Below are 25,208 nucleotides of genomic sequence, written 5' to 3'. Positions count from 1 at the left end.
AATGTACATGGAGGTTCTGTATCCTCTTGGCCTTGATATATTTGACACTTGTTAATGCTGGGTACTTGTTTCACTTGTCTTTTCCCCAGGGAACAATTAGTGTTGGAATAGATGCCACTGACCTGTTTGATCGTTATGATGAAGAATATGAAGATGTGCCAGGGAGCAGCTTTCCCCAGATTGAAATTAACAAAATGCACATATCCCAGTCCATTGAGGTAAAGTGAATACCACTCCGAGAATAAAGAGGGATCTGAGTTAATGAGGCACAACAGCACAGAGGAACAGAAGATGAAGCACTGCTCAAGGGGTTTCTCATCTTTATTTATGAAAAGATGTAACTACTAATGTTAGGAAGGGTAGAGATTTGCTCATAGCTGGGCTGTGTGTTGATACTCATAGATTTTTGAGAGAAAAAATGCCAAGAGTTTTGGCTTTGGTTTGTTACTATGAAATCTGCTACCATTACCAGCTGATATCCCCAGCCAGGATAGACTGAATACATTTAAGAGCAGTATTTAGGATTTAAGCACAAATTCCAGGAACAAACACAAGACTTCATATTTGACAGTGTATTCTAGTGGGAACTTTTGACTTAGTTTCCAAGAATGAAGGTTTGGAGAGGGATATTTTTTTCCAAATATCTGGTAGTTTGACTGCTTTTACTGCCTTATCTGAAATGACATAGGTGGTCCGTGAAGACCTAGGAACACCTACCAGCAGGTTGAACTTTAATGGCCTGAGAGGTTGTGACCTCTTTTCCTTCTGATCTGGAAAAGTACACGTATTGCAGGACCCTGTCTTAGTACTGTCCATAGGGATGTCTTTCCCATACTGAGTTATTGTACTACAGATGGGTACTCCCTGAAGGTCTCCCAGTGAAATATTAATGCACATGATACTACTTAATTTGTGAGATCTGACAAAATTAAAGACCACAAGGTAGGGTTGTAAGTGTATTGTTCTGTGCCATAAGAGCATGTCACTTGCATATATGTAACACTCCAGCTTTGTGATGCTTGATTATAGAAATTTTGATAATGTGCAGGCATATATGGTCCAAACCCCTAGGCCCAGGAAGTGAGAAAGGTAGATATAATGAGCATGCCTATGTTTGCTTGCTTACAAATCCAGCTACTATCTGTAGTTTTGATTATGTCCTTGCAATGTGTTCATTAGGTTTCTGTAAATCAGGTGGCTTATATCATATTAATAAGTGTTTTTTTTCCTTTTTCAGGCACCATTGACCGCCACTGATACTGCAATACTCTCTGGTAACCTCTCTACACAGAATGGGAATGGAGGTGGATCAATTAATTTTGCTCTTAGACGGGTGACTTCAGCCAAGGGATGGGGAGAGGTAAGAGCAGAGACGACCTGAGCAGGGTGCAGGGCCTGAGGCAAAGTAACCGAAGGGCTGCAGGTCTGGATGACAAACCTAGCTTAAGTAAGCGGGCTCCTCTATTCTGTTTTCTTGTGGTAAAATGCTTTAAACAAGAGCTAAAGGAGTGACTCCTTGTGCATTTTTACACGTGCTGTGGGACAAAGTGCCAGGTACTTTAATAAGCTGTGCTAATTAAAAGTGCCCATGCGTCACATGTATCAGTCTCCCCACACATCCCTACACTGAAAAAATGGCAGTGGGGCATATGAAATAAAGCACGTCTGATGAGCTTTAGTTCAAAGCTCCCCACCACCATTTTTTCAGTGCGGAGACGCACTGGGACTCTGATACACATTATGTGGAAGGCTCCCAGAGTGTGTCAATTTCTGTGCTCCAGCAGACTTGATTAATTGAATCTGCTCCAACTTGCTGGGATTTCCAGCATATTGAAGCAAGCACCATGCACATGTATAGGAGCCCTTTGCTCCTTTTGTTTAATGCCTTCTCTTTTTTTTTTTTTTTTCTTTGGCTATCATGTTTTTGCTGTTTGAGAGAGGTTTTTTTTGTGGACTAATACAACCACATTAGATGATCACCCATTGTGCCTGAAGCCTTTCTAACTTAATTTTTCTCAGGTGCCTTGTTGGCAGATCAGCCTCTCAAAGATTAAAATAAATGCACTGTATGAGCTTCTCTGAGCCCTCCTGCAGTCTCTGCTGAGGTTTGTGATCTGCATCTTGGGACATTGACCCAGGATTTTTTTTTCAGGATTCAGCTTTCTTGCTCGCAAATGTAGTAGTGGGGAAAACCAATTTGACTCGTAGTCAAATGCAGTATAAACAGCTGCAGGGCCCCAAGGTGTTGGTTACAATGTGTCAATCTGTAAGAATACAAATTACATATTAAGATGGCTGCATTCTTGCTGGTATGTCTTAGATGTAGCCACTAAATCATCTTCTTTATCAGGGTTCAATTCTTTAAGTTCAATAACTTTTTAAAAATATTCCCAGAAAAGGTGCTGGCTCTTTTGGAAAAAGAGGCATTTGAGGAGTTTTTTTTTGTTTGTTCGGTCTTCCAGTTTCTTTGTATAGCCTATCTGTGTAAAATCCAACACTCTTTCCTGTTGCATTCTTCAAGACTCACGAAGTATCAAGATATGATGCCTTATGACATTACCCCCCTCTCCTTTTCAGAAAGGGAGAAAGGGAAATCCTGAATCTGAAACGTGCTTCATTTAGGGTCAGAATCTCTAGTTTGAGGTAATCCATAGTCTTTGAAGACTACCTAGTGTTACCTAGTGCTGTGGGCAAGGGGTATTTAGAAGTGATGGAGACCAGGTTTCTTGATGGACATGATAAAATAGGAGCTAATGGTTTGGGTATTTTTTTCTTTTTTTAACAAATGACTAAATAAATGTATAGTAAATCTATTAAGGAGATATGTAAGGAACGAACAAGGATTGTTTCTGGAAACTCTTCCTATTGAAAGGTAACCAGTTGAACAACTGCTGCCAATGAGACTGCACAGTGCCAAATTAACATTGAATAGTAGCCTTGAAAGTCACCCAGACTAATAAATGAAACAGCAAGAATTTTCTACAGATGCCAAGACTATGCAGCAACAGAACTGCTGATAGGGTTTAACATGAAACTGTCATGAAAACTCTTCCGGTCACCTGGGAGACCTAGAAACTATGCACCAGAGCCAAATGCAAATACCTGCAATTAGGCATTGAAGCCAAGGACCTGTATCTTAAGAGAGTAGCAACTAGGCCTCTGATGCCTGTATGGAAATTATGCCTTTTGACTGAACCCAGAATTGAAACCAGAGCCTGAAACAGGAGCTGACAACAAAACAGTTCCTTTGAGGCAGGGCTAACAGATGTTGGTTCTACAATGGGAAGTCACATTTTCAGTGAACTCACTCCCATTTCAGCTCTGAGATTCCCTCTACCTTTGGCATGTGAAAACCAGATGGAGCTCAGCTTTGCTCTCCCTCCTTGGATATGGCATGTCCATTCAGCTGCTTCCAAACCATCATCTCTTTCAGAGAGGGTCTTGAGCAGCTTCTCTGCACAGAGGTTGCATTGCTTTTTTAAAATCCAGTTTAAAACAGTGACTGAATGCCTCCCCCCTTTCCTCCCCCAGCCCTTGAGTACTATGTTTGTTTTCTTGTCCTTGCAGCTCACCTTTTGAGCTGGCAGTGTTTACATCAGCTTGATTCTTAGTGCAATTCAGTGCTTGCTTTCTGCACCCTTACCTCATATGCTAATACTAGTGTCCAGCTCTCAGCTGTACACAGGGAACACCACCTGCCAAAGCACCTATAGTAAAGTACAGGGGATGCCAAGGACCGTGTTTCCAAACTCTCCAGCAGAATTCCTTTAGTTCAAAGAGGCAGCCAGCTTTTCCTCAAGTGCCCAGCCTTTCACAGTCGCTGCAGGAAACACTAAATCTTCAGGCTGTTGGTCTACAAATTATACTAGATTCATTAGTGGTATCACTGAACTGGCATGAGATTCTTTTAGGAACAAAAGCATGCTGGAGTTTCACTAAACAAATGTGTGACTGTCAAGTGCATATTTGTGTGATGAACTGTTAGTGTTACACCAGGTACTTCATGTGTGCGCATAAAATAGGACCCACTGAATTCACAGTATGAAGTAATACAGTAAGCATGAAGCTAGGAGGCAGGGCATGTGAGCTGTTCCTCAAACTCTTGGACTGATATGTGTTGTGGCTGCGGAGAAATTGCTTATCTCCTTACTGTATGTTTCTCTGAGCTGTCAGGATAATGTCTGCCTGCCTCATGGAGGTGTAATCTAATGTGAACAGCTTGGATTAAAAAAAAGTGCTGACTGTTAATAATAAAGTACCCTTAGCTCACTTCTGTTCAGTAACAGGAGGAGCCTGTTAAAACTCTGGCTTGGCCAGTTTGAGTGATGCAACGGCTGTGGATTTCAATGGCTCTTAACGTGGAATGACCCTCAGGATCTCTGAGACGGAGGCAAAGATTTCTTAGGGCGTTATCTTTTATTGGACCAATTACAGAGTTGGGATAGTTAGACAAGCTTTCAAATGCAGGATACTTTTCATCAGGTCATTGAATGCAGTTGGTCCAATAAAAGCTATCAGCCTAAGAAATCGTTGCCTCTTGCATAACTCCTGGACCAGTAACTACAACATCACTCTAACACTACCTCAGGATCTCTGGAAGATGTGTAGAGTATATTGGAATTTGTGAATTCATAATGATGGCATTGGGTTGACAGGCGCCATATGGTGTAAAGTCCAGCTTTTTTCATCGTCTCTTGAAGGTGGCGTGTACCAGAGACAGGGCTGTCATCTAAAATGTAGCTAGAAGATCACATTTTCCTGCATACATTTGAATGCAGTTCGTTTCACATGGGTAACCAGCATCAGTAGCATTTAATGATCCAAGGTAGCTCAGAAGGAAATGGTGTTTCATCCAGACTGCAAGATCACTGACTTGTTTCTAAAATATCAGCTGCCTGTGGGACCCAGGATCATATCCCAGAGGTGGGCTGTTACTTGGGGTGGAAGGCCACTTAGTGAGTCTTAGTGAGCCGTTGAAGGCCATGCACATGCATGCTCCCTGCAGCTAGGCTGGGGCTGGTGCCAGAGCAGAAGTGGGAGCATAAGGACTATGGCATGCCATGGACTGCCCCTCCCAGCCTGCCTGGAGCTGGTACCTGCTGGTCATGTCCACAACTGAAGGGGGCAGGGTTACAGCCTGGCTGCAGGCCTCCATGTTGAGGGCTCCTGGTGCATGTGCACACCCCCCCTCTCCCTCACTCTTCCCCCCCACCCCTGACTCCAGGCTCTATCCCCCACAGACAGAGGCTGGCCTCTGGTGGCACTGCAGGGGATGCTGGGTGGAAGCAGCCCTGCCTACCTGTCTGGCACGACACAGTGGCCAGAGCCACTGGGGCCTAAGTACAGCTTGCCTAGGGCCTGCCACACAGTGCCACATGGACAGGCAGGGCTGTTTCCCCGCAGCGTCCCCTGCAGCACCTAAGAGATGCAGTCTGGCTCAGCAGGCCCTGGATACTGCCTGTTAGCTGAGGCCGGGACCCGAGTGTAGTTTGCCCAGGGCCTACAGGGCTAGACTGCATCTTCCAGGCACTATAGGGGATGCTGGGCAGCAACAGCCCCACCTGCCTGCCCTCACATGGCAGTCCTTTGATGAGCTGTGCTTAGGTCCTGGCTTCTGCTGGTGCTGCACTGTGCCAGGCAGGCTGGGCTGCTTCCGCCTAGAGCCAGAGCTGGAGTCTCACTGCCTGCCAGCAGAGTCTGGGGCCTGAGTGCAGCTTGCCCAGGGCCTGTTGTGTGTTGCTGCCGCCGCCTGCCTGCAAGCCAGACAAATCAGTTGGTGGGCTGGATCTGGCCCACAGGCTGTATTTTGCCCACCCCATCATACAGTAACCCTGCAATACAGCATCATAGACAGTGATGTTAAGAACTGTTAGAAGTTAGGTGCCACACTGAATCTTCAGACGAGACAAAGCAGGAAATTAGGAATGGGACTCTGTTTAGGGTACCAGTTATGAATTGGTCTGGCATGCAGTAATTATTGTCTAATGGACTGTGTAAGAAGAGATGGAGGTCTGTGTTACAGGAATAATAATAATAAAAAATCTGCAGCTTTGCCTCTCTAAACATTGTGATTTTGTGTGTGTGTGCATGCGCATGTGCAGGGACAGATCCAAAGGAGATGCAGTGGCATGGCTGCACCTCTCCCTCCCCTCCACTGGACTGGACTGTAGCATGGGAGCTTCTGGTGGCTTTTTTTTAAGTCCCCGAAGAATGCAACAATTCTCCCCTCCCCTTCCCTCCATGCCAAAAGGGCACATTCCCTTCCCTACCCACTGCTGCTATACTTTCCCCACTGTCATGGGGGCACTCTTGCCCACTCCAGCCAGGCTGCTTGGAGGCTGGGCTCAACTGGGACTGTTACAGGGCAGTTGTAACAGATGGGGGGTTTCCCCTCCCTGTGCCAGCTCCCAGGAACTGGGCAGGGTAGAGGAGTCCACCCATCGCTGCTGCTGCTGCTGCTACTCTCACTGTTCCTAGCTGAACCCAGCCACCACAGAGCTTGGCTGGATCAGGTAGGAGCAGCTTTGAACCTTCCCCTCTACAGCAGAGAAAGCAGCAGAAGTAGGTGGGAAAGGGGCAGGGAGGGGACATACTTTTGAGCATGGAGGGGAAGTGGATGGGGTTCTTACGTGCTTTGGGGACTTATAAAAGAAGTCCCCAGAGGTTCCTGTAGCATGGTCTGCCTGTACTGGTGAGTGGAGAAGGGTGCTGGGAGCTGGGTTGTAGCTACCCCTGCATCATAGGGGGCTGCTTTTGCATACCTCCCTCCATCCTGGGTGGATGTGTCTGTTAAGAGGAATCATCTGTGAACTAACCAAGCAGTTGCTACCTTGGAACTTTGGTGGAAATGTCATGCCTTTCACTTCAGGGACTAGGTCAGGCACTGCTCCTATTCAGATGAGCTGATGTAAGATCATTAGTTAGCAGATGTTAGCAGCATTAGTTAGCAGATGTTTTACTAGTATCATTGAAACTACTCATCCTGAATCTAACACTAGTAGAAAAGGCTGGTGGCTAAAGTGGACAGTCATGAATGGTGTATGCTACACTGATGCATGTCCATGGTGCAAAATCACCAGGGTAGAAATGTGAGGAAGTGCTGTATAGTTGTTGTCAGTAATTTCCTCCTAAAATGATTTGCCTCTTATGTTTAAACAGCTAGAGTTTGGAGCTGGAGACCTTCAGGGACCCCTCTTTGGTTTGAAGATATTTCGTAACCTTACACCAAGATGGTAAATATATGAAAAGCTACTGTGCACCCTTTTTGTTTTAATATTTATACTGATGCTGTTGTGTATTTTTGTATATTTAGGTTGCATATGTATTCATGTTTTTGTTGGTTCTTTTTTATTATGCCTCATACTTTTAATTATGCTCTGGGCTTCAACATGCTGTTCTCTCTCACCCTTGGATATGTATTTGCTTTGGTTGTGAAGTCATAATCCTGGATTTTTGATCTCATAATCAGTGTGCCCTGCCATGGTGTCCTTAAAAACAGGAGTCTGACTGCTGTCAGGTCAGGCTGGGAGGGAATTGTTAAACAATAGTCTCTAAAGACTTAGCAGAGAAAGAATGCAGAAATGCACAGGCACATACAGTTAAGCTTGTATGTGTACAAAACTTTGCTGCCGTTTACAATATTGCTACTATAAATAGTGTCATGGCATGTGATCCAGGTTACCATGAAGGAAATAAAAATGATGCTTCACAACTTTTTTTTAGTCTCATCTGAAAGTGGTTATCCCTTTATGGGTTGATCATTTCGGAAATTAATGCTATCTTATTTTCCTATTTTATGTTGCTTTGAGCTTTATGTACACAGCTCCAGCTTCTTTGGGGTGGCATATCATGCTGTAACCAGCAGATGGCACCCTTACAACCTTTCAGAAAGGTTCTTAGAGAAAACTACTTTTTGCAAACTATCAACAAGAATGTGGAGGTCAACAGAGCGGGCTGGAGTTGCAGGCAAACATGCCAGCTTTGAGAGTCGAGTGTAGAAAGCCTGTGTTAAACTCCTTGCCACGTTTATGTTTAAAAAGAAAAATGAAGAAATGAAATGAATGTCTGTGCCTAAAATGAGAAGGATTCTGACCCAGTTCACTGTAGCATTGGCCACAAGACAGCAGGAATGGCAGTTTGCTTATTTTCAAAGTGAACCCACAGACTGTAATTTGGTTGTCCTTTTGCTGTTGTGACAAGGGTGCTGGCTCTGCTTGGGATGTGAGAGAGAATTGGGGGGGCGGGGGGGCGGTGCCTGCATTTGGAAGGCAAATAAGCAGGTTGACGTTGCCATATAGGACAAGGGGCCATTGAAGTGACATAGTGTCCCACAATGGCAATAGCGTGAGTATAATTAAACCATGTATTCATAATCTGAAGGGGAAGGTAAGACAAATAGATGTCTTGGATTTTTTTCAGAGGTTGATTCTGAATGTCAGGTGTGTTGCAAAAAACATGTTGTTTTGTGGCTCTGAATTATGTGAATGTCTTTCCACAAATTGATGAGGGAAGGGGACCAAAGCTCAAGTGATCTTTATCACAAGCCTCAGGATGTTGTGCAGCAGTAATGCTCAATAGTATTCTTCAGAATCCTGGCCACTCCTCTAGGGCTCTTATGGGACTTGTGCGAGACAGCAGTGGTGACACTCAGAAAATAAATGACATTTCATAGGACAGAGAAGTAGTGCAGGGTTTATCCTTAGGCTGATGCAGGCTGGCACAGGACTGAGTCGTCGTTCTTTGCAGTACCATATGAGGTGGTGGTGGTGGTTGCTCCTGTGTATTGGAGCCTTCTGGATCATTGGTTGCAATGCAGTCTCCTGCCTTCAGAGATCTCCTGATTTGCAAACATTGTAGTCCCTTGAGTGCATCATAGCACTCCCCTGTATGTAGCTGACTGATGCCATTTCTCGTGCTAATACCAGGGAACTGCTGAACAGCAATTGGAAGCCTGTCTAGCAGCTGAGGATGCCAATTCCATGAATTCCCAGGTCATATCTATTGGACAGCAAAGCTTTGCATTTCAAAGGCTCCCATTGGGCTGGTCCCTGTGGCTGGACTGGGGTGTACTTTTGTGGTAGTTTCTTATCAGTTACCATTACTCCACACTGTCCAAACTGATTGATGGTTCTGTTGGACCTGGAGGGCTGTGCCTGCAGCTTGCAGCAAATGCTTCTTGAGGTGCCCTGCCTACTGATGCTTCTGAGTTTGAGGCAGTGTGAAGGAAGTCTCTGTACTTACTGTCACTGCCATGACTCTCCTTGTTTCTTTTAGCTTTATCACTACGCACTGTGCTCTGCAGTTTTCATCCCGTGGGATCCGACCAGGCCTCACGACTGTCTTGGCACGAAACCTAGATAAGAACACCGTGGGCTATTTACAGTGGCGATGGGGTATCCAGTCAGCCATGAACACAAGTATTGTCCGGGATACCAAAAGCAGCCATTTCACAGTGGCAATGCAAGTAAGTCCTTAACTGCTGTGTGCAGTGGAGAATGCTGCCTGACTGTCCCTTATTCACTGGGGGAGCTTGTAGCATGTTTGGCACAGAAACGGCCTAGCCCTTTGGCGGTGTCTTTGGGTCATTAGATATGTTTACTATCCAGCTTAAGACACAGTGCTTCAGGGAAGTGTTTGAGAACAGCCTTAATTTTCCCCTTCGTCTGGGAAGAAACACTAATCTTCCTGCTGCATGGAGACACCTGGCAGTCCTGGATGCACCAGTGCAGTTCAGTGTGTGTGCCCACCCATTTTGCCTGTAGATTGCAGCAGTGACTTTCTAATACGAAATGTGGGGCTAGGTGGGAATGGAGTGGGGGACTTCAGAAGGATCCCATTAGTCTGGGATAAAGCAGGCAGCTGCCAGTTGCTCTTTTTAAGGGTGCCTGGAAGCTTACCATATTTTCTTCATTCTAAGATGGGTTTTTTTCCCTATTTAACATGGAAAGGGGAGCTCCTCATCTTAGAATCACGAACAAGGGCCATGGAGGGTGGGTGGGTAGGCGGCTGCTGTGGCTCAGGCTCTGACTCCTATTTGGGATTTGGTCATAGTTGTAGCTGTTACCTGTGGGCTCTTCCCTGCCATCCCCCCCCACCTTTGCACTCCACTGTTTCCTTCCTACAGCCTCTTCCTGCCATTTCTGTTCCCCATGCAGCCTCTGCTCTTCTGCCTGCCCTCTTCCCTTCCTCCCTTCCCTCAACCCTTGCTGTGCACCAGCAGGGCTCTGTGAACACTGCAGCCTTGGGCACTGAGCATGCCCCCAGCTTGACCCCATAACGGTGATGCACAGTCCACAGAGCTGCTATGGGGGCCAGGCTGAGGCCATGCTCAATGCCTCAGGCTAAAACAGGGGTGGAGTCTACCAGCATCGAGCAAAGTTAAAGTTGGGGATGGGTGAAGCAGAGGCTGGGGAGGGAAAAGGGGGACCAGAGCCTAGTGAGGGCAGGCACAAGCAGGGGAAAGTTGCTTGATCTCCCCACACCACCTGCTTCCCCACCTGGCCCCCTGCAGTGGTGGGGAGCATGAATTAAAGATCACCTTCCATAATTAGATTCTATATATGGAAAATATATAACAAATGTATAAATTTTCCATGTATAGAATCTAATTATTGGGGGGGTGTCTTAAATTTAGGGTTGTCTTAGATTTGAGTAAATGTAGTGTTTTTCACCAGATATAGTAATAGAAACCTTGGCATTAAATCAACTGACACTGCCCTTTTAAGTCAGTTCTCCTCTGGTTGTTGCTTTGCAGATTATTTTGTAAAAGGGGACCTCCCTTGTAGCCTGAAATCTTAGTCCTCTCCCTTATAAGGGCTCCAGTGCTTTATGGGGCCAGTCACTGTGAGTGTAGAACAGCTCCAGACATGAGTAGTGGCGTGCAGGGGATGGCTCCTGGCATGCTTATACTTTGCATAAGGGACTGAGTAGAAAGGGGATTCTGTGGAGATGTATAGCAGTGGCTGGGGATGCACAGTGGTGACTAGTGATGCTTTTCCCCGCACTCATGCTTCTCTGGTGTTTCAGCTGGGAATCCCCCACTCCTTCATGATGATCAGTTACCAGCATAAGTTTCAGGATGAGGATCAGACACGAGTCAAAGGCTCTCTCAAGTAAGTGTGGCTGTGGGATGTTCATGCCAGGCATGCGTCAGAGAGTCCTGCAGGAAAATCTCATCACCACTGCTGCAGGCCTGCACAACCTGCGCACTACATCTGTGCTTGTACTGTCCTGTTTGAACGTTTGCTTCCCTTGAATTCTAATTCTCCCTGTTAATCAGGTAAATTGAATGGCCAGTCTTATTGGCTTAGCTGAACCTTTGTCCTGTAAGTCTTGATCGCTGCAGAAGACTCCTGTCTTCTTGGTCTTGTCTTATATTTTCAGGGTGAATCATTCTCACGAACTACCTTTTCTGTGCACAGCATGTTCCTTGTTATGTAGTTTCCTCTTGTTTTATTTTGCTTGAGACTTTGTGAAACTACAATAAATAAAATTTAGCTATGAGAGAGATCAGAGAGCTTGCCCTTGCTTGACTCTTTTCTGGTTCTCTTGTTCCAGGGCTGGTTTTTTTGGGACCATGGTGGAATATGGAGCGGAGAGGAAGATTTCCAGGCACAGTATTTTAGGAGCTACTGTCAGTGTTGGTGTTCCACAAGGCGTGTCCCTGAAAATCAAGTCAGTTAAGTTAATAACTGTAATGTATCTCCTGCATCTCTGCTCCACATTACATCAGGGCCTCCCTGATGTAGGTGCTCCAGGCATATTGGCAAATAGAGCCCAAAGGCAGTGATGCACATGCATGCAATAAAAAGGACCAGATTGCAGCTGCCCTTGCTTTTGAGATAGACATGTGGCCCTCTGAAGCCAAGTACATATTGCCAGCATTCCTCTGTATGGTGCTGAGATCTCATTCATACCCAGTTTGTAAGAAAATAAAAGTAATCTGAGGGTGCTTTTTAAAGACAAGTTCTGACCATCACTGTAAGAAACTGGTACAAAACTGGCTGGGGATTTTTTTTTCCTGGTTCAAGAATATCTTGAATTGTATTCCAGCACTACTATCTGTATACCCTGGCAAATATTTAGACCCATCTATATTGTTACAGTTAACTAATGAAAACTGACATGTTTCTAATACCATGCATTAGAAAAAGACACTGAGCCCCTAATGTGTTGCTATATTATAGTGCATACTTTGACTTTGCCAGCAGAGGGCATGCAAACACTGCTGTAATTAGCCCGGCTCTGGATTCCAGTCCTAATGAAAAGCTGAACTTTACTGAAATTGTTTGCCACCTGCTTATAGTAAAATCTTTCATATTCTTCCTACAAGACGCATGCATGTGTGTGACCTCCTTCTGTTGAGAGTATCCACTGTTGCTGTGCAGCTGGGAACATTGTGTTCCATGCTGTGCACAGGGACAGGTAACTGATCTAGTCTTGCTGGTTAAAATCCAGTGAGTAGGTCGTTCAGTGAATGAGAACAGTGCAGCAGTGGATTTTTTCAGAAGAAGCATCCATCCCTTCCACGTAAGGGTCTGGCAGGCTTCTGCAGTATGCCTTGCGATTGCTCTGATTTGATCTAGGTGCTGTTTGCCTTTTGAAAATTCAGAGTTCAGAACATCTCATGCCCTTTGCTGGCTGCTGTCACTGAATTGGATCCCCTGCCACTGGCTGTTGTTGGACGTATTCTGCTGGGCCCTTTAGAATTCCAGGCTTGCTGTGACCAGCCACTTTGTTCTTCTTTGTTCTAGGTTGAACAGGGCTAGCCAGACCTACTTTTTCCCTATCCATCTGACAGATCAGCTGCTTCCCAGTGCTGTATTCTATGCCACCGTGGGACCCCTAGTTATCTACTTTGCCATGCATAGGCTAATCATCAAACCCTACCTCCAAGCACAAAAGGAGAAGTGAGTTCTGAGTATGGAGTTGGGCACTCCTGCCCAGTTGCCTTTGGGTGGTGGGTCACGTGCTGGGGTATCTGAGGTACAGTCACTATGTAGCATTCTGGAAGCCTGAGGAAAAATGGAGCGCTGAAGGATTAGGGCTGTACACAGACCTACAGCACAGCTTCATGGCAGCTTGGGTAGGTGGTGGCCCTCACTCATCGGGGTGCTGTGTCTGTTGAGATGGGTAGTATTGGAAGTGCCTTCTTGTGGCTGTATCACATTTAAAATTATGTTTAACTTCCTTTTTATCAGAGAGTTGGAGAAGCAAAGGGAAAGCACAGCCAGTGACATCCTACACAAGAAACAGGAGGCAGAAGCTGCAGTAAGTGCTCTCTCCTTCCCTGCACCCTTGCTGGGTGGCATCGTCCTTGGGTTGATGGTTTTGTTGCATGCAGGTCACTTGCTGTATTCTCTAGCTGTGCGCCCAGGTGAGCATATAGAGCTTGCACTGTACTGCCAGCTGCCAACAGTCACCTGATTCTGGCCAGGACTGGAACTGGACTGGTAGTGCTGAAAGACACTCCAGCCCTTTTATGGATATCAGCCTTGTTTTGGGGGACCCCCCCTTGATTTTGCTGCTGACAGGAACAAAAACCCCTGTAGCCCAGGGCAGCTTAGCTGCTGACTCCTTTTTTTCTCTGATAAAATGGACAGCACTGGTGTGGGGAGCTGAGGATGATTGGATATGGGGCTAGGTGAAGGGACAGAATTAATTTCTGGGCAGGGGATGTGTAAAAGTAAAACTGAGGGGACACATAATTAAAATTCAGGGGTATGGGGGAAGCTGGAAGCTCTGCACAGTAGGCTGTCAACTGGAGCTGCTATAGTATGTAGCTACAACCACCTAATTTGGGAAGCCTGGGGGACTGGCAGGCCTGTGCACTCTGGGACCTTTGATAGGGACCTACCAAAATGACAGTGGAAGTGAGTTGTATGGCAGCTTCTTTAATCTTGCAGGTTCCTCTGTGTGCCCTGCCCCATTGCTGAGTGGCTGAAGGGCCCCAGTGACCCTGCTGCTTGTTTCTGACTGGCCCAGAGGCAAAAATGGCACCATATTTAAAACCCCAATTGGTGGGGGGGGGTGTGCGGGGGAACCTGCAAGATTAAAGGAGCTGCCACACAGCCCACTTCTGCCATAATTTTGGTAGGTCCCTATTCATAGCCCCATGACAGCATGCTCTCTGCATGGAAAGTGGAACACAGGGCCTCCTGCATACTCTCTCCTTTATTTGTTTGAGAAATTGCTTTTGGGCTTGGCTGATTTTCCAGGCAGGACTAGCCTAGTGCTCTGTGTTATGGCACTGCATTTCCCATTTTACTCTTTATTCTTAACCTCGATTTCATATGCTGCTTAGCTGGGCTCTCAAGATGATATTTAGGCCCTGGCCTGAAGATGTGTCCTAATTCTTTCACCTGTCTCAGGCACTCTTTGGCTAAAGGAAGCTGCTTCTACAGGGGACTTCTTTGCATCTCTCAAACAGTCTCTTTTGCTGCTGGATTTTATTCTGTTCTTTGTCGTGGCAGGTTCGGTTAATGCAGGAGTCTGTCCGGAGGATAATTGAGGCAGAGGAAGCCAGGATGGGTAAAGAGTACAGCACAGATTGTTTGTTCTGCAGGTTTGGGGAGAGGAAGGACACCTCTGCAGAGGTTGGGGGGCTGGGGAGAGACAAGTGGGAGGTAGGCATGAGAGATGTCTGTGGATTTTCAGTTTTCATGCTTAATACAAATCCAGAATGCATAGGTGATGCATATGGGGGGGGTTGGGGGGGCTTATGCCCTCCTGAGAGCACTGGTGCCCTGGCTGGTAGGGGAGCACAGAGTGGTAGTTGCCTCACCCCCTAGTCTTGCCCCGCTGGTGCCCCCCATGCCAGAATGAGAGAGGGGAAGGCCCCAGTACAAACTTATCTTGGGTGTCTACACAGAATGCAGCACAAGGGAGCGGGGGACACCCAGTAGTGTTCTAACACATTGCTGGGGGATGTGGCCTGGTTTTGAACTTAGAGCCAGGAGAATTCAGGCAATACTGGATAGGCACCAGCAGCTTTCTCCATTGACTTCTACCCTAAAAGCTGGGAGACCACTGTAAAAATCCATAAATGTCTGTGTATATACCAGCTATCTCGAGTCGCGGGGTGTTTGTACACATGCTCTGGGTTGTGGGGTGGGGGTGACACAGAAGCTTTAATTAAAGCAGCCCCAAGAGCTCCTTATTTAAAGCGCCTGGAGTGTCTCATGTATCAGCATCCTCGTGCTGAAAAATAACAGCAGGAGCGCTTTAACTAAAGCTCGCCAAACCATTTTTCAGTGTGGGGACGCTAATACATGACACATGGGAGTCTTCTGGAGCATGGTAATTACCATGGTCCAGCAGACTTGATTACACAAGTGAGGCTGTTCCAACATGCTGTAATTACAGCGTGCCGGAGCAGCCTCACTGCATGTGTATAGCCACCCTAGGATTCTGTCATTCCAGAGCAATGTAATTTGCCAGTAGACCTCAACTTTGAATTCTAAATGGTGTATAACTTCTTGGGCTTTATGCTTTCAAAGATAACATTCAAAGGGTGAATTGAGTGTAACTGCTGTGGTGACAGCTGCCTGAATTTAGGACAACCTAAAATCATTGTTCTGAGAAATGTGAACTGCCTCAGTCATCTTCCGTTAATCCTGAACTTAGAAGTGGAAATGCTTTTCTAGGAAGGGATTGGTCTGGACCAAAGGTGGTGGTAGGAGGTGGGAGGTATCTGCCTGTGCCCTAGTTCCCACTTGGTTAGGTTTCAGAGGGTCACGGGTCAGTATAGAAATTCTCCTTTCATTCTGGCTGGGCTTTTTGTGGTGTGCTGAAGGATATGGGAGTCTTTCCAGGAAGGTGTTAGGTGAGGGCATGAGCTGGGTTCTTTAGTTGCTGTGCAGGTGCTCAAGGCAGCCTTTGCCCATGGAGGTGTCCCTGTGTAAAATGCAGGTCTGATTGTGGTGAATGCCTGGTATGGGAAGTTTGTCAACGATAACAGCCGGAAGAATGAGAAGGTGAAAGTGATTGATGTGACCGTGCCTCTGCAATGCATGGTGAAGGACTCCAAGCTCATCCTAACAGAGGCATCCAAGGTACGTGCTGACTGTGCCAGTCCTCAAGAAAATCACAGGGCCTGACCAGGCAGCAGAGCTCTTAAGTATCTGTGTAAATTACCATATATTCTGCTCTATTGGGGAACTTAGTAATATAGTTGGAGCTAGTCAATCTAGATGTGGAGAACCAATGTTTGTACCAAGTGCTGTGAGTCCTGCTGTCCCTATCTTTGTGATAGTTTTCCCAGTTCTTGTATCAACACAATGTGTATCTTGTATCACATGAATGTGGGGCAGGAAGTCTGTTACTGACTTTGGAACAATGCAGCAGGAATAGTCTGAGTTGCTTTGAGATGGGCTACAAGAGGCATGGTTCTCAGCCTCTCCTTTCATCCCCTAGCAACAAAGCCTTTGTTTCTAAAGAGACAGCTGATTCTGACTGCTGCTTCATGTTAAACTGGGAAAACTGCATCTGGCAATAGCAAATTACCTCCAGCCTTGAGCTGTTCTAATCCAAGACACAGTAATTACCTTGTTAAATATTTGTTATAGGATCTAGCACACGGATGATGTTTGTCAGTTGAGGCTCAATTTCCAATTCTACAGGCTCTAGGTCTGTGGAAACTGGCATCCATGCCCTGTGTTCTTGGTGTTCACTTCTACTGCAGGCCCCTTTCTTTCCACTCCTGTTGTACAGCTTACTCACCAGGCAGAGTGCAGCTACACTGTCCAGGAGTACAGCCCACTCTAGTATAAGTGCATCTAGGCAGTTTTTGACGCTCACTTCCTTCTTCTGCATGGCCGTAGCTTGAGGGAGGGGAATGCCTTAGCCCAGTATCAGCCTATTATGAGCTGTATAATAAATGCTGTTGTGGGAGAATCAGCTTGAAAGTGACAGGGAGCTGAAACTGGCTTATCTGCAGTTGTAAAGGATAAAATCACTGCAAGAAATGTGGGAAGGGAAAATGATTCTTTTCTATTGTTTCCAGCTGACTCAGAGCACTGGGTAGGGTGGCTGCTTGAGCTTATTTCCCTAGAGAGTCAATTTCCCCTGTTTGTGCAAGTCTTTCAAACAGCAGCAAGGGAGAGAGAAATATTAAAAAAAAAAAAAAAAAAAAAGCAGATGTCATGTTAGAAGCAACATGTTGGTATGTATGTGGAAATAACTTTTAATTAGTCTTGTACAGTGATTAGATTGGATATTGGCTGTGCCCACTTCTAAAGAGTAGATAACCACTTATAATTCCCAACCTTTCTCTGTTGTACCCCAAAAGCTCCAGTGGAAGAGCTGTGAAAGTGTCATTCTCTTGTGCTTAATATATTGGTTTTCTTGCTTAAGGCTGGACTGCCTGGGTTCTACGACCCTTGTGTGGGTGAAGACAAGAGTTTGAAAGTGCTGTATCAGTTCCGAGGAGTTCTGCACCAAGTGATGTCTGCTGACAATGAGGCCCTTAGGATACCAAAGCAATGTAAGTAGCCGGGACTCCAGTCTTCTTTCCTTCAGTCACTGGGCCGCAATCCCAGCAGCCAGGAAAGGAACTACCCACCCATGCAGTCAGCTCTTAACACTGGGGGCCAGTATTACTATGGAGCTGCCAGTTCGGATGTCTCAGTTGCAGAGACATTGGTTTCATTAGTTCTGAGGAGTTAGCATGGTCTGGGTGATCTCTATTGATTCTTTCTCATGGTGGAAAGAAGAACAGTTCATATGGACTGTTCAAGATATGGGGTGATATGAAGAGCTGGGAGATTTGATATTATTGTTTGATTTGACTTTGCAACCATCCCCAGAATCATTTTTCAAGGTAGGTAATATAGTGACAGTTTTCACTGTACTTCAGAATAAGTGCATTGTGAATTGACTGAAGAATACAAGTCTCTCCTAAATAAATCCAGGATTTCCTTGCTAACAGGGATGTATGCACGCACTGAGTGAGTGGTCAATCTCTTATGAAGTTTTCATAAGTGGATAAGGGTCTTGCTTATGTTTATTTGCTAGTAGTGACATTTCTGTCTGTAATTAGTTTTATGGTAAATATCCTGAATTAAGGTGAATCTTTTCTAATGAACATACTCTATTCATGTGTTTTTCCTTAACAGCTCACAGAATTGATGCAGACAGCTAATCTAGTGAAAAGGGGCATCATCTACTGTACCCATGTCAACAGAAGCTGCAAAACCTTCTCCCTGGATCTGATGAATTTAAAGAGACGTTTTTATTTTTATGGTTCATGTAGAGGGTGGTGTCATACCAATTATGTTAAGGAACAACAGGAGAGGACCTGCTCCGAAGCAGTACTACCCAGGACTATGGCGTAATTAGCAAGGTGACCTGACTGAGACAATGTGGTATACTCTGCCTGGGAGGAGCAGCATGGGGCTTGGGCTGCAGCTATCTTTTGATCCAGTCTTTCCTGCTGCAAGGTGACTGCAGCTCATTTGTTCACACTCAGTGTTTCCTTTCACGCTGTGAGCAGGGAAGAGGACCCTCCACTCTTCCTTCTTTTCCTTCTGACAGGGTTGGGTTACACTGTCCTTAACTAAAAACAATAGCTAATATAATATTCTGTAAGAGGAAGTGAAATTTGTGACCTCCTCCTAGGAATCTTCTTGATATAGAGTCTGTTACTGGAAAAAAATATATAAAGATTGTGGTGCTCGTCCCAGATCTGAATGAAAAACATGCTCATTGTTTGAGAACAGTGAGTATGTTGGAAACTAAGTCTTCTGCTTTACCTAATTGCATGGACACTTTTCAGCATGAATCCATCCAGTTAGTGACACTGATTCTGAGCACCATTATGACACTAAACTAATTATCAGGATTACAACCACAGTCCTTGTCATACACATTCTGCTTCTGCTAAGCCAAGAACTCCATAGTATTTTAAGTCTTTTTTGGTAGGGGAGAAACTGAATTAGCTAGAATCTGAATTGTTCGGTTCAGCTGAATTTACTGTTGCAGTTGTTGCTTTCCAATAGATTTCATTCTAGCCAGAGGAAGACGCAGTTGATGCAGGTAAACCAGACCAAAAAGTAGAAATGTGCCAAATGGGGTAAGAAGGTGAGAACATGAGAATTTTGCTGGCTGCCTTCAATAGCAGAGGCACCTGTGGAATAGATTCCCTAGAATATCCACAGCAGGTGCTTGGGACTTACCCCCAGAAGAGGCACTACTGCTCCACCAACAACAGAACGATGGAGATGATAGTGTTTCCTAGCTGGCACAGCAGTAAGTTAAGACTTTCATATATGAAAGGAACAGTCAGTGGCTTTTAATGGGTCATGAGGGAACAGTTCTGCTCCTGGTCAGTCCTGGGAGGGCCCTCACAGAAACAAGTGTATATTGACATAGCAGTAAACATGTTGCTGACATGCGTCTTTGCCCCTTGTTTCTGTCTGATTGCCATTCTGCTCATTCCTGTGACTGTCTTTGTCTCCCACTTAAAAACAGAAAGCCACATTAGAATAATCTCATCGACAACAGTCCTTGTTCAAAAGTCAGTTCATTATAGCTGTTCCAGAAAAGCTGGGAAGTCTCTCCCCTGTCTAGTCTTACAATCCAATGATGGTCACCAGGTTTAAAAAAAACCAAATCTCCTTGTTATTTGTGAATGACTCCTGCTGTAGGAGCGCTCATTACTTATCACCACGGATTTTATTTACATGTTAATTTTGCAATAAACTTTGTGTTTTGAATGAATCTTAGTTAAAAACTACCCCAGGTACCTTTTGATGCAGACTTAATTTTCTAGGCACCAAATACTTCATTTACCTTGTCAGCTGGTGAAGCGGAAAATGCTGGATTGTCCAAATAAACCTTTTCCTGATTTGACTCTTTCAAGTTCTGTTTTATAAATATAAGTCTGGCCTGTCTACAGCAAGTTATTAAGTAACAAGGGAGAAGGCCTGTGTCTCTAAGAAGAAGTAAGGGGGGCAGGTTTGAACATTTATGTCTCATAAGCTCTCAAAAATTGCCATCTTTCACTGTTTTTACCATCACCCACATCTGATTGGAGCCAGGCTCTGCTACTGAAAGTTATTAGTCATAATAGAAGGATTGTCTGGAAATGAAATGCTCAGAAGTACAAAAATTATTAAACACATTTATTGTTAATTACAGGAAAAATGCCACCACTACGTAGATAAATTTCAATACTTGAACTAAGAAGGAGACATAAAAAGTCATAAAGTTTGTAAGTAATAAACGGTCAACACTGACTCTTATGTTTTACTGTGCTTAAATAATTTTTACTGTCAAAGTAAATCCCTTTTCTTACAGCCTACAGAATAAAAGGGAACTAGAACAACCCTAATACCACTTACAAACTGGCTTTTTGACCCCTTCAGCTGCTTTGTAGCTTTAGAATCAGTTCACAACTGTTTTTTGTTTTACATTTACAGGAAGATTACAGGTGAGATGCTTCTGACAACCTATATGTTACACAGGAGAGAAAAATAAATACTGTTAACTCTTATCAAAATAAACAGGCAAAAATGCCTTAAGGAAGCATTAAAATTACCCACTTCTCACCCTCAATTAAATGGCATACTAGATGCAACGGCATCCAAGAAAACTTCTGTAGCATCTCCTAGTTACCCTGTCAATTTTCTCCTTTCCCCTTTAACAACCATACTAACATTACAAGTACTCAAGCATGATGTAAAAGTTTGGGTTTTCATACGTTCATATTTTTCTGTCTCAGACTGTGGGCACTAGTTCTCAGCTCTTGTCTACCACGCAGTTATGATTTGTGTGAATGTAAAGTTATGCCCAGGAGAAACCACAGCAATGAGGTTTCCCTAGCCCATGGGAAAGTCACACTAGGCAGCAGCCTCTTGAGCTGATCTTGGAGGTAGAAGAGTGTTTAGAAAGTCCGGTCGAGCACCCTTCCGGGAGCTTGGTTAGCTTGGAGTTCTCAGTGCTCCTTTTTACAAGTTTGGAGCCGCACAAGTATCCTTTTTAGTTCTACACTTTTAACTTTCAGGCATTTTCGGAGTTTTTCATTTTCTTCCAGGGCTTGAAAGAGCTTTTTTTTCAAGGAAGTGCAGTCAGCAATGGCATAGCTGTGATCTGAGCTCTGAGGGTGGTGCCTCTGCACCAAGGGCCTGGATTTCAGCTGCCTGTCCTCTGTTTCTGCTGCCTCTGTTGTAGTAACCTGATAAAAGAACACAGGGAATGGCAAGTGAGAGGGCAAGGCTGAGGCCTGCTAGCAGTTATACAATACAACCCAATAAGAGTAAAGAGCAGCTATTCTCCATGTGGCAGGTTAGTCATCTCCCTATTTTACAGTAGAGGTGATGCCACAGATGTGAAGTAATTTGTTCAAGCTCAGTAGAGGTGAATCCAGTTCTGAATCCCTAGTTCCTATTACAACCACTTTGCAAGGAATAAGTGTCCCCTGAACTTGGCACTGAGCATATTTCATGTGTAACCTTCAGTGCTTAAAGCCAAGGTACAAGCCTAGCACTGCCAATACTTTGTATACCTCATCAAAATAGAATAGTTTAAATTTTCCAAGCAACATTAAACCAGACATCAGACTCCTTCTCTGCAATTCTTGTTAAGCGTCTTCATGTCTATGATGCATAAGGCCCCTGCAGAAGAACGTACTTTGCTTGCAGTAACGTAGTTAATTTTGCTTCCCTCTCTTGGGCGTTGAGTCCTGGAGTGGGCAAGATATGGCCACTATAGTGATCCAACCCACTAATAGATTATATCTGGCCCAGGGCTGCCCCTGTGGTGCTGAGTTCTGCACAGGGGCAGCCCACACTGTGCACCCACTCCAGCCCCTGCCACCATGCACAGCTTCTGTGCAGCTCCTGCCCCTCCTGAGCTGCTCCAGGCAGCTGCAGCCAGGGAGGTCCCACTCCAGCTCCTGGCCACCAGCACCCACTCTGTACACCCAGTGTGATGAGCAGCAAGCTGTAGACAGCCAAGTGAGTGAAAAACAGCCCCAGCAGGAAGCTGTGCTGGTGGACTGGGACCAGGGCAGTGCTGTTGGGTGAAGAACAGGCACAGCTCAGCCCCACATAGTGCCACAGACCAGACTGGGAGGGGAGAAAGAGGCAGAGGGAGAGTCCCTCTCCCCCAGTCAGCCCCTGGGACCTAGCATGCAGGCAGTATCCTCCTAACAACACACCCAGCCCAGCCCTCCCCCCCACCAAACTATATAGAACAGTAACTTTATTTTGAGCTGCTGTGCATCAGGACAAAAATATTTTTTGGAATAAAATTAAAGTGTTATAGTAGGCATTTGTTTTTTTTATAAAATGTGTTAAAGTTATATCTTCTGCAGGGAGGCCACAGTCTGCCAGGGTGCCTGCTGCACTAGTGTTGATGTGTCCCTGGCCATTTGGTTCAGATCAGCTAGCAACTTCCCCTGGCCTTGCTGTCTGCCAGGACAGCCTGTGCTGCTCAGTAACCAGAACTTGGAGAGCTCTCTCAAGAACAAAGATCTAATTTGTGCATTCAGTGCAACAGACTTGGTTTGGTCATTATAAGGCCAGCTCCTACATCTGAGCGGCATCACAAGCCATCTTGTTTTCTTGAAGCAGTCTCCAGCTCTGCTGAGCTCACCCCCATCCAGGATGATTACATTATAGAAGCATTGCCAAAACTTGGTTAAGTGGCTTCCCAGCCAAAATTGCCCAACCCTGGTCTAGTCCTTTGTTGTGTGTAACCATCAAGAGCAATGCTTGGCTTTGCCCACAAGATGGAGCAAAGAGACTGTTTTACCTCCTTCACTGGCTGCTCTGCTGTAGTAGACCCAGGCTCCTGAAGAACAGCTTCTACTTCCAGTCTCCTGTCCTCCCAACTCTCTGTACAGTCCTGTTAGAAACCATGGATGTAGCTCAGACCTGCACAGCTTACTGGCCCTCACTCCCCCAAAACCACCTCTATCAACTTCAGCTATGCATGTTCTCAGAGATTCATTTTAGAAGACTGATGCTCTCCCTTCAGGTTCTCTGTCTTCCCTAATCACTGCATGAAATACATAATTACTAATCCAAATTAAAGTAGAAGGTAGAAGTGACTGAGGCAAGACTGCTTTAAACTTTTTCAGTGTCAGACAGGATTTCTACAGTCAGGTGGTTCAGTGCATTTAAACAAGTCTGAAAACAGGACACTTCACTGGCAAGATCACACGGGGCTAGAGAGCACTGCCTCCTGCTGAAAGGCAGGTAGAGAGCACACAACTGTAAGGCATAGACGTACTTTTGGCAATGGGGGATCCTCAGCATCTTTCAGAGAACTCTTCCCCTTCCTGATTTGCTGTGACAAAGACAAAGCCCTTATTAGTCCCCCAGACACCGGTTACGGAACTCGGGCCTGAATTTTCAGGTCTGCACGTGGCTTTCTGAGGACGGAGGAGTCTGAGATGCAGCCTCTGCCCAGCAAGCCACCCGCCTCCAGCGGAGCACTGGGCCTGGATGTCTGGCGAAGGACCCTGGGACAGGGCAAGGTGCAGACCTGGGGCCCTCGCCTAGTACCATGAGGGCTCCCCGGGCCCCTCTCCCCGTCCCCAGGCACGGAACTGCGGTGTCCGGCCAGACCCGCCCGGCAAGGGAGGCAGGCTCACGGCGGCGGCGGGCGGGGCGGTGAAGAGCGTGGGCACGGCGTCGGGCCGGAGGTTGGCACGGTTGCCGCAAGGGCTGAAGCAGTCGGGCTGGAAGTGCTGCGAGCAGAGCACTGCGTGGCAGCTGGGCTGGAAGTTCGTGCGGCCCAGGTTGCCCACCCAGCGGGCCAGCAGCTCCGGCCGGCTCCGGGGGAACCTGCGGGGGTAGCGCCAGTCAGTGCATACCAGGCCGGGCCCTGCAGCCCTCCCCCTGTGCGCCCCCGCACCTGTGGAAGGTGAGATGCCGGCAGCGGCTGCTGTAGCGATTGCTGCACCGCGGCGCCGCGCAGGACTTGGGCATCGCCGTCCGCCCCGCACAAAGATGGCGGCGCCCCGCAGACTTGAGCCGAGCGCTGACCCGGAACCGCCTGCACTTATGGCACATGACTTCCGCCACGGATTTCCCGCGCGAGGGCGGAGGGGCGGGGTAGCGTACCACAGGTGGTGTCCAGCCGAGCAGCCCGGCCCCCGCAGCGGCTGCAGCTCCTGCCCCGCCTCGCCCCGGCGGCGGCCGCGGAGCACGCCGGGAGCTGGGGTCTGGCGCGGCCCCTGTGCGTGCCCGCGCCCAGGGAGGGAGCGCGGCTCGGGGCGGGGCGCGGCGCCGCTCGGCGGAACGGTGTGAACGGCGCAGGCGGGGCCGCTCTCGCCCTGTCGCGGCGGCACAGGAGCCCCTGGGGCCGGCTACTCGCTGCGATCAGGCGCGTGGGGCCTCCGGCCCTTTTCTCTGTACCATCCAAGTGGCAGAGCCTGGCTGTTTGCTGCCTGTGGGAGGCTGGCAGGCCGCCCCAGGCTTCAGGGCAAACCCTGGGCAGGCTCCGCCGTGCTTAGTCCCGGTCTTCGGGGAGCTAGAGCCGGGGCGGTCAGCTGCTGCAGCAACAACTCCAGTCCTTACTACTTCAGCAGGGACTGGTTGGAGAACGGCACCATTTCACGGTGGGAAATGCCAACAGGCCTTTCTGGTCTTGCCTCCTGTGTAGGAGAGCTGCAGGGTGCTCTACCTCTGACTGGTAGTTTCCTCAGGGTAGCACTGTGTGGCCAAAGGGGGCACTTGACTGCCTTGGCCACTATTAGGATGCAGTGCCCGGCAGCCAGCGTGCAGGAAGGCCACATGCTGCCAGGGTGCCTGCTGCACTAGTGTTGATGTGTCCCTGGCCATTTGGTCCAGCTCAGCTAGCAACTTCCCTTGGCCTTGTTGTCTGCCAGGACAACCTGTGCTGCTCAGTAACCAGAACTTGGAGAGCTTCCTCAAGAACAAAGACCTAATTTGTGCAATCAATGCAACAGCCTCGGTTTGGTCATTACAAGGACAGCACCTACATCTGAACAGCATCACAAGCCATCTTGTTTTCTTGAAGCAGTCTCCAGCTCTGCTGAGCTCACCCCCATCCAGGATGGTTACATTATAAAAACACTTTCTGGTGCTAGTGCACCCCTAAATCCTCCACAGTGCTGAATGGTTGTCAGATGCAGTTCACCTTACCACTTGCAAAGTCCCCTGCCCCGACTGTACCAATGCCAAGTGATTACATTAGTACGCATCAGATCAAAGAATATCTTCCCATAACAGATCCACTTT

General features: G+C 46.8%; 2 protein-coding genes across 3 annotated transcripts in view; one reads left to right on the top strand and one right to left on the bottom strand.

Annotated features, from left to right (window-relative positions):
• The window catches only part of DNAJC11 (DnaJ heat shock protein family (Hsp40) member C11), a 69,111-nt gene extending 49,258 nt beyond the window's left edge, over positions 1-19,853 (top strand). The window contains exons 5-16 of the mRNA XM_090024002.1: positions 90-218; positions 1,238-1,360; positions 7,159-7,232; positions 9,274-9,463; positions 11,026-11,111; positions 11,557-11,673; positions 12,753-12,908; positions 13,200-13,269; positions 14,472-14,529; positions 15,910-16,052; positions 17,353-17,482; positions 18,114-19,853. Coding sequence (XP_089880128.1) covers positions 90-218; positions 1,238-1,360; positions 7,159-7,232; positions 9,274-9,463; positions 11,026-11,111; positions 11,557-11,673; positions 12,753-12,908; positions 13,200-13,269; positions 14,472-14,529; positions 15,910-16,052; positions 17,353-17,482; positions 18,114-18,139 — 1,302 coding nt within the window. The 3' untranslated portion in view covers positions 18,140-19,853. The remainder of the gene's footprint in view (positions 1-89; positions 219-1,237; positions 1,361-7,158; positions 7,233-9,273; positions 9,464-11,025; positions 11,112-11,556; positions 11,674-12,752; positions 12,909-13,199; positions 13,270-14,471; positions 14,530-15,909; positions 16,053-17,352; positions 17,483-18,113) is intronic.
• Positions 19,854-19,994: 141 nt separating this feature from the next.
• Positions 19,995-24,034, bottom strand: THAP3 (THAP domain containing 3). 2 transcript variants are annotated; one of them, XM_090024003.1, is made up of 5 exons: positions 23,860-24,032; positions 23,597-23,789; positions 23,233-23,289; positions 22,753-22,845; positions 19,995-21,172 (listed from the first exon to the last, which is right to left on the bottom strand). In XM_090024003.1, the coding sequence occupies exons 1-5, from the start codon at positions 24,015-24,017 to the stop codon at positions 20,933-20,935; spliced, it is 741 nt and encodes a 246-aa protein (XP_089880129.1). In that variant the 5' UTR covers positions 24,018-24,032; the 3' UTR covers positions 19,995-20,932. The 2 variants fall into 2 exon arrangements, with proteins under 2 accessions (XP_089880129.1, XP_089880130.1); XM_090024004.1 differs by lacking the exon at positions 22,753-22,845 and having other exon boundaries at positions 23,860-24,034.
• Positions 24,035-25,208: the final 1,174 nt, after the last annotated feature.

Source organism: Crocodylus siamensis, chromosome 12 (genome assembly GCF_052110815.1).
Source record: "Crocodylus siamensis isolate JL-2025a chromosome 12, ASM5211081v1, whole genome shotgun sequence".
In the NCBI taxonomy this organism is placed as follows: domain Eukaryota; kingdom Metazoa; phylum Chordata; order Crocodylia; family Crocodylidae; genus Crocodylus; species Crocodylus siamensis.
This window is presented reverse-complemented; position numbering and strand designations above follow the sequence as displayed.

Excerpts from the sequence above, each read along its gene's own strand:
- THAP3 (XM_090024003.1), bottom strand. The coding sequence starts at position 24,017 with ATGTGCCATAAGTGCAGGCGGTTCCGGGTCAGCGCTCGGCTCAAGTCT. Across the intron at positions 23,290-23,596 it reads CCGCCCCGCCCGCCGCCGCC|CAAATCAGGAAGGGGAAGAG; the intron begins GTGAGCCTGCCT and ends TCTTTGTCACAG. Across the intron at positions 22,846-23,232 it reads AGGATCCCCCATTGCCAAAA|GACTGTACAGAGAGTTGGGA; the intron begins GTACGTCTATGC and ends GGTTTCTAACAG.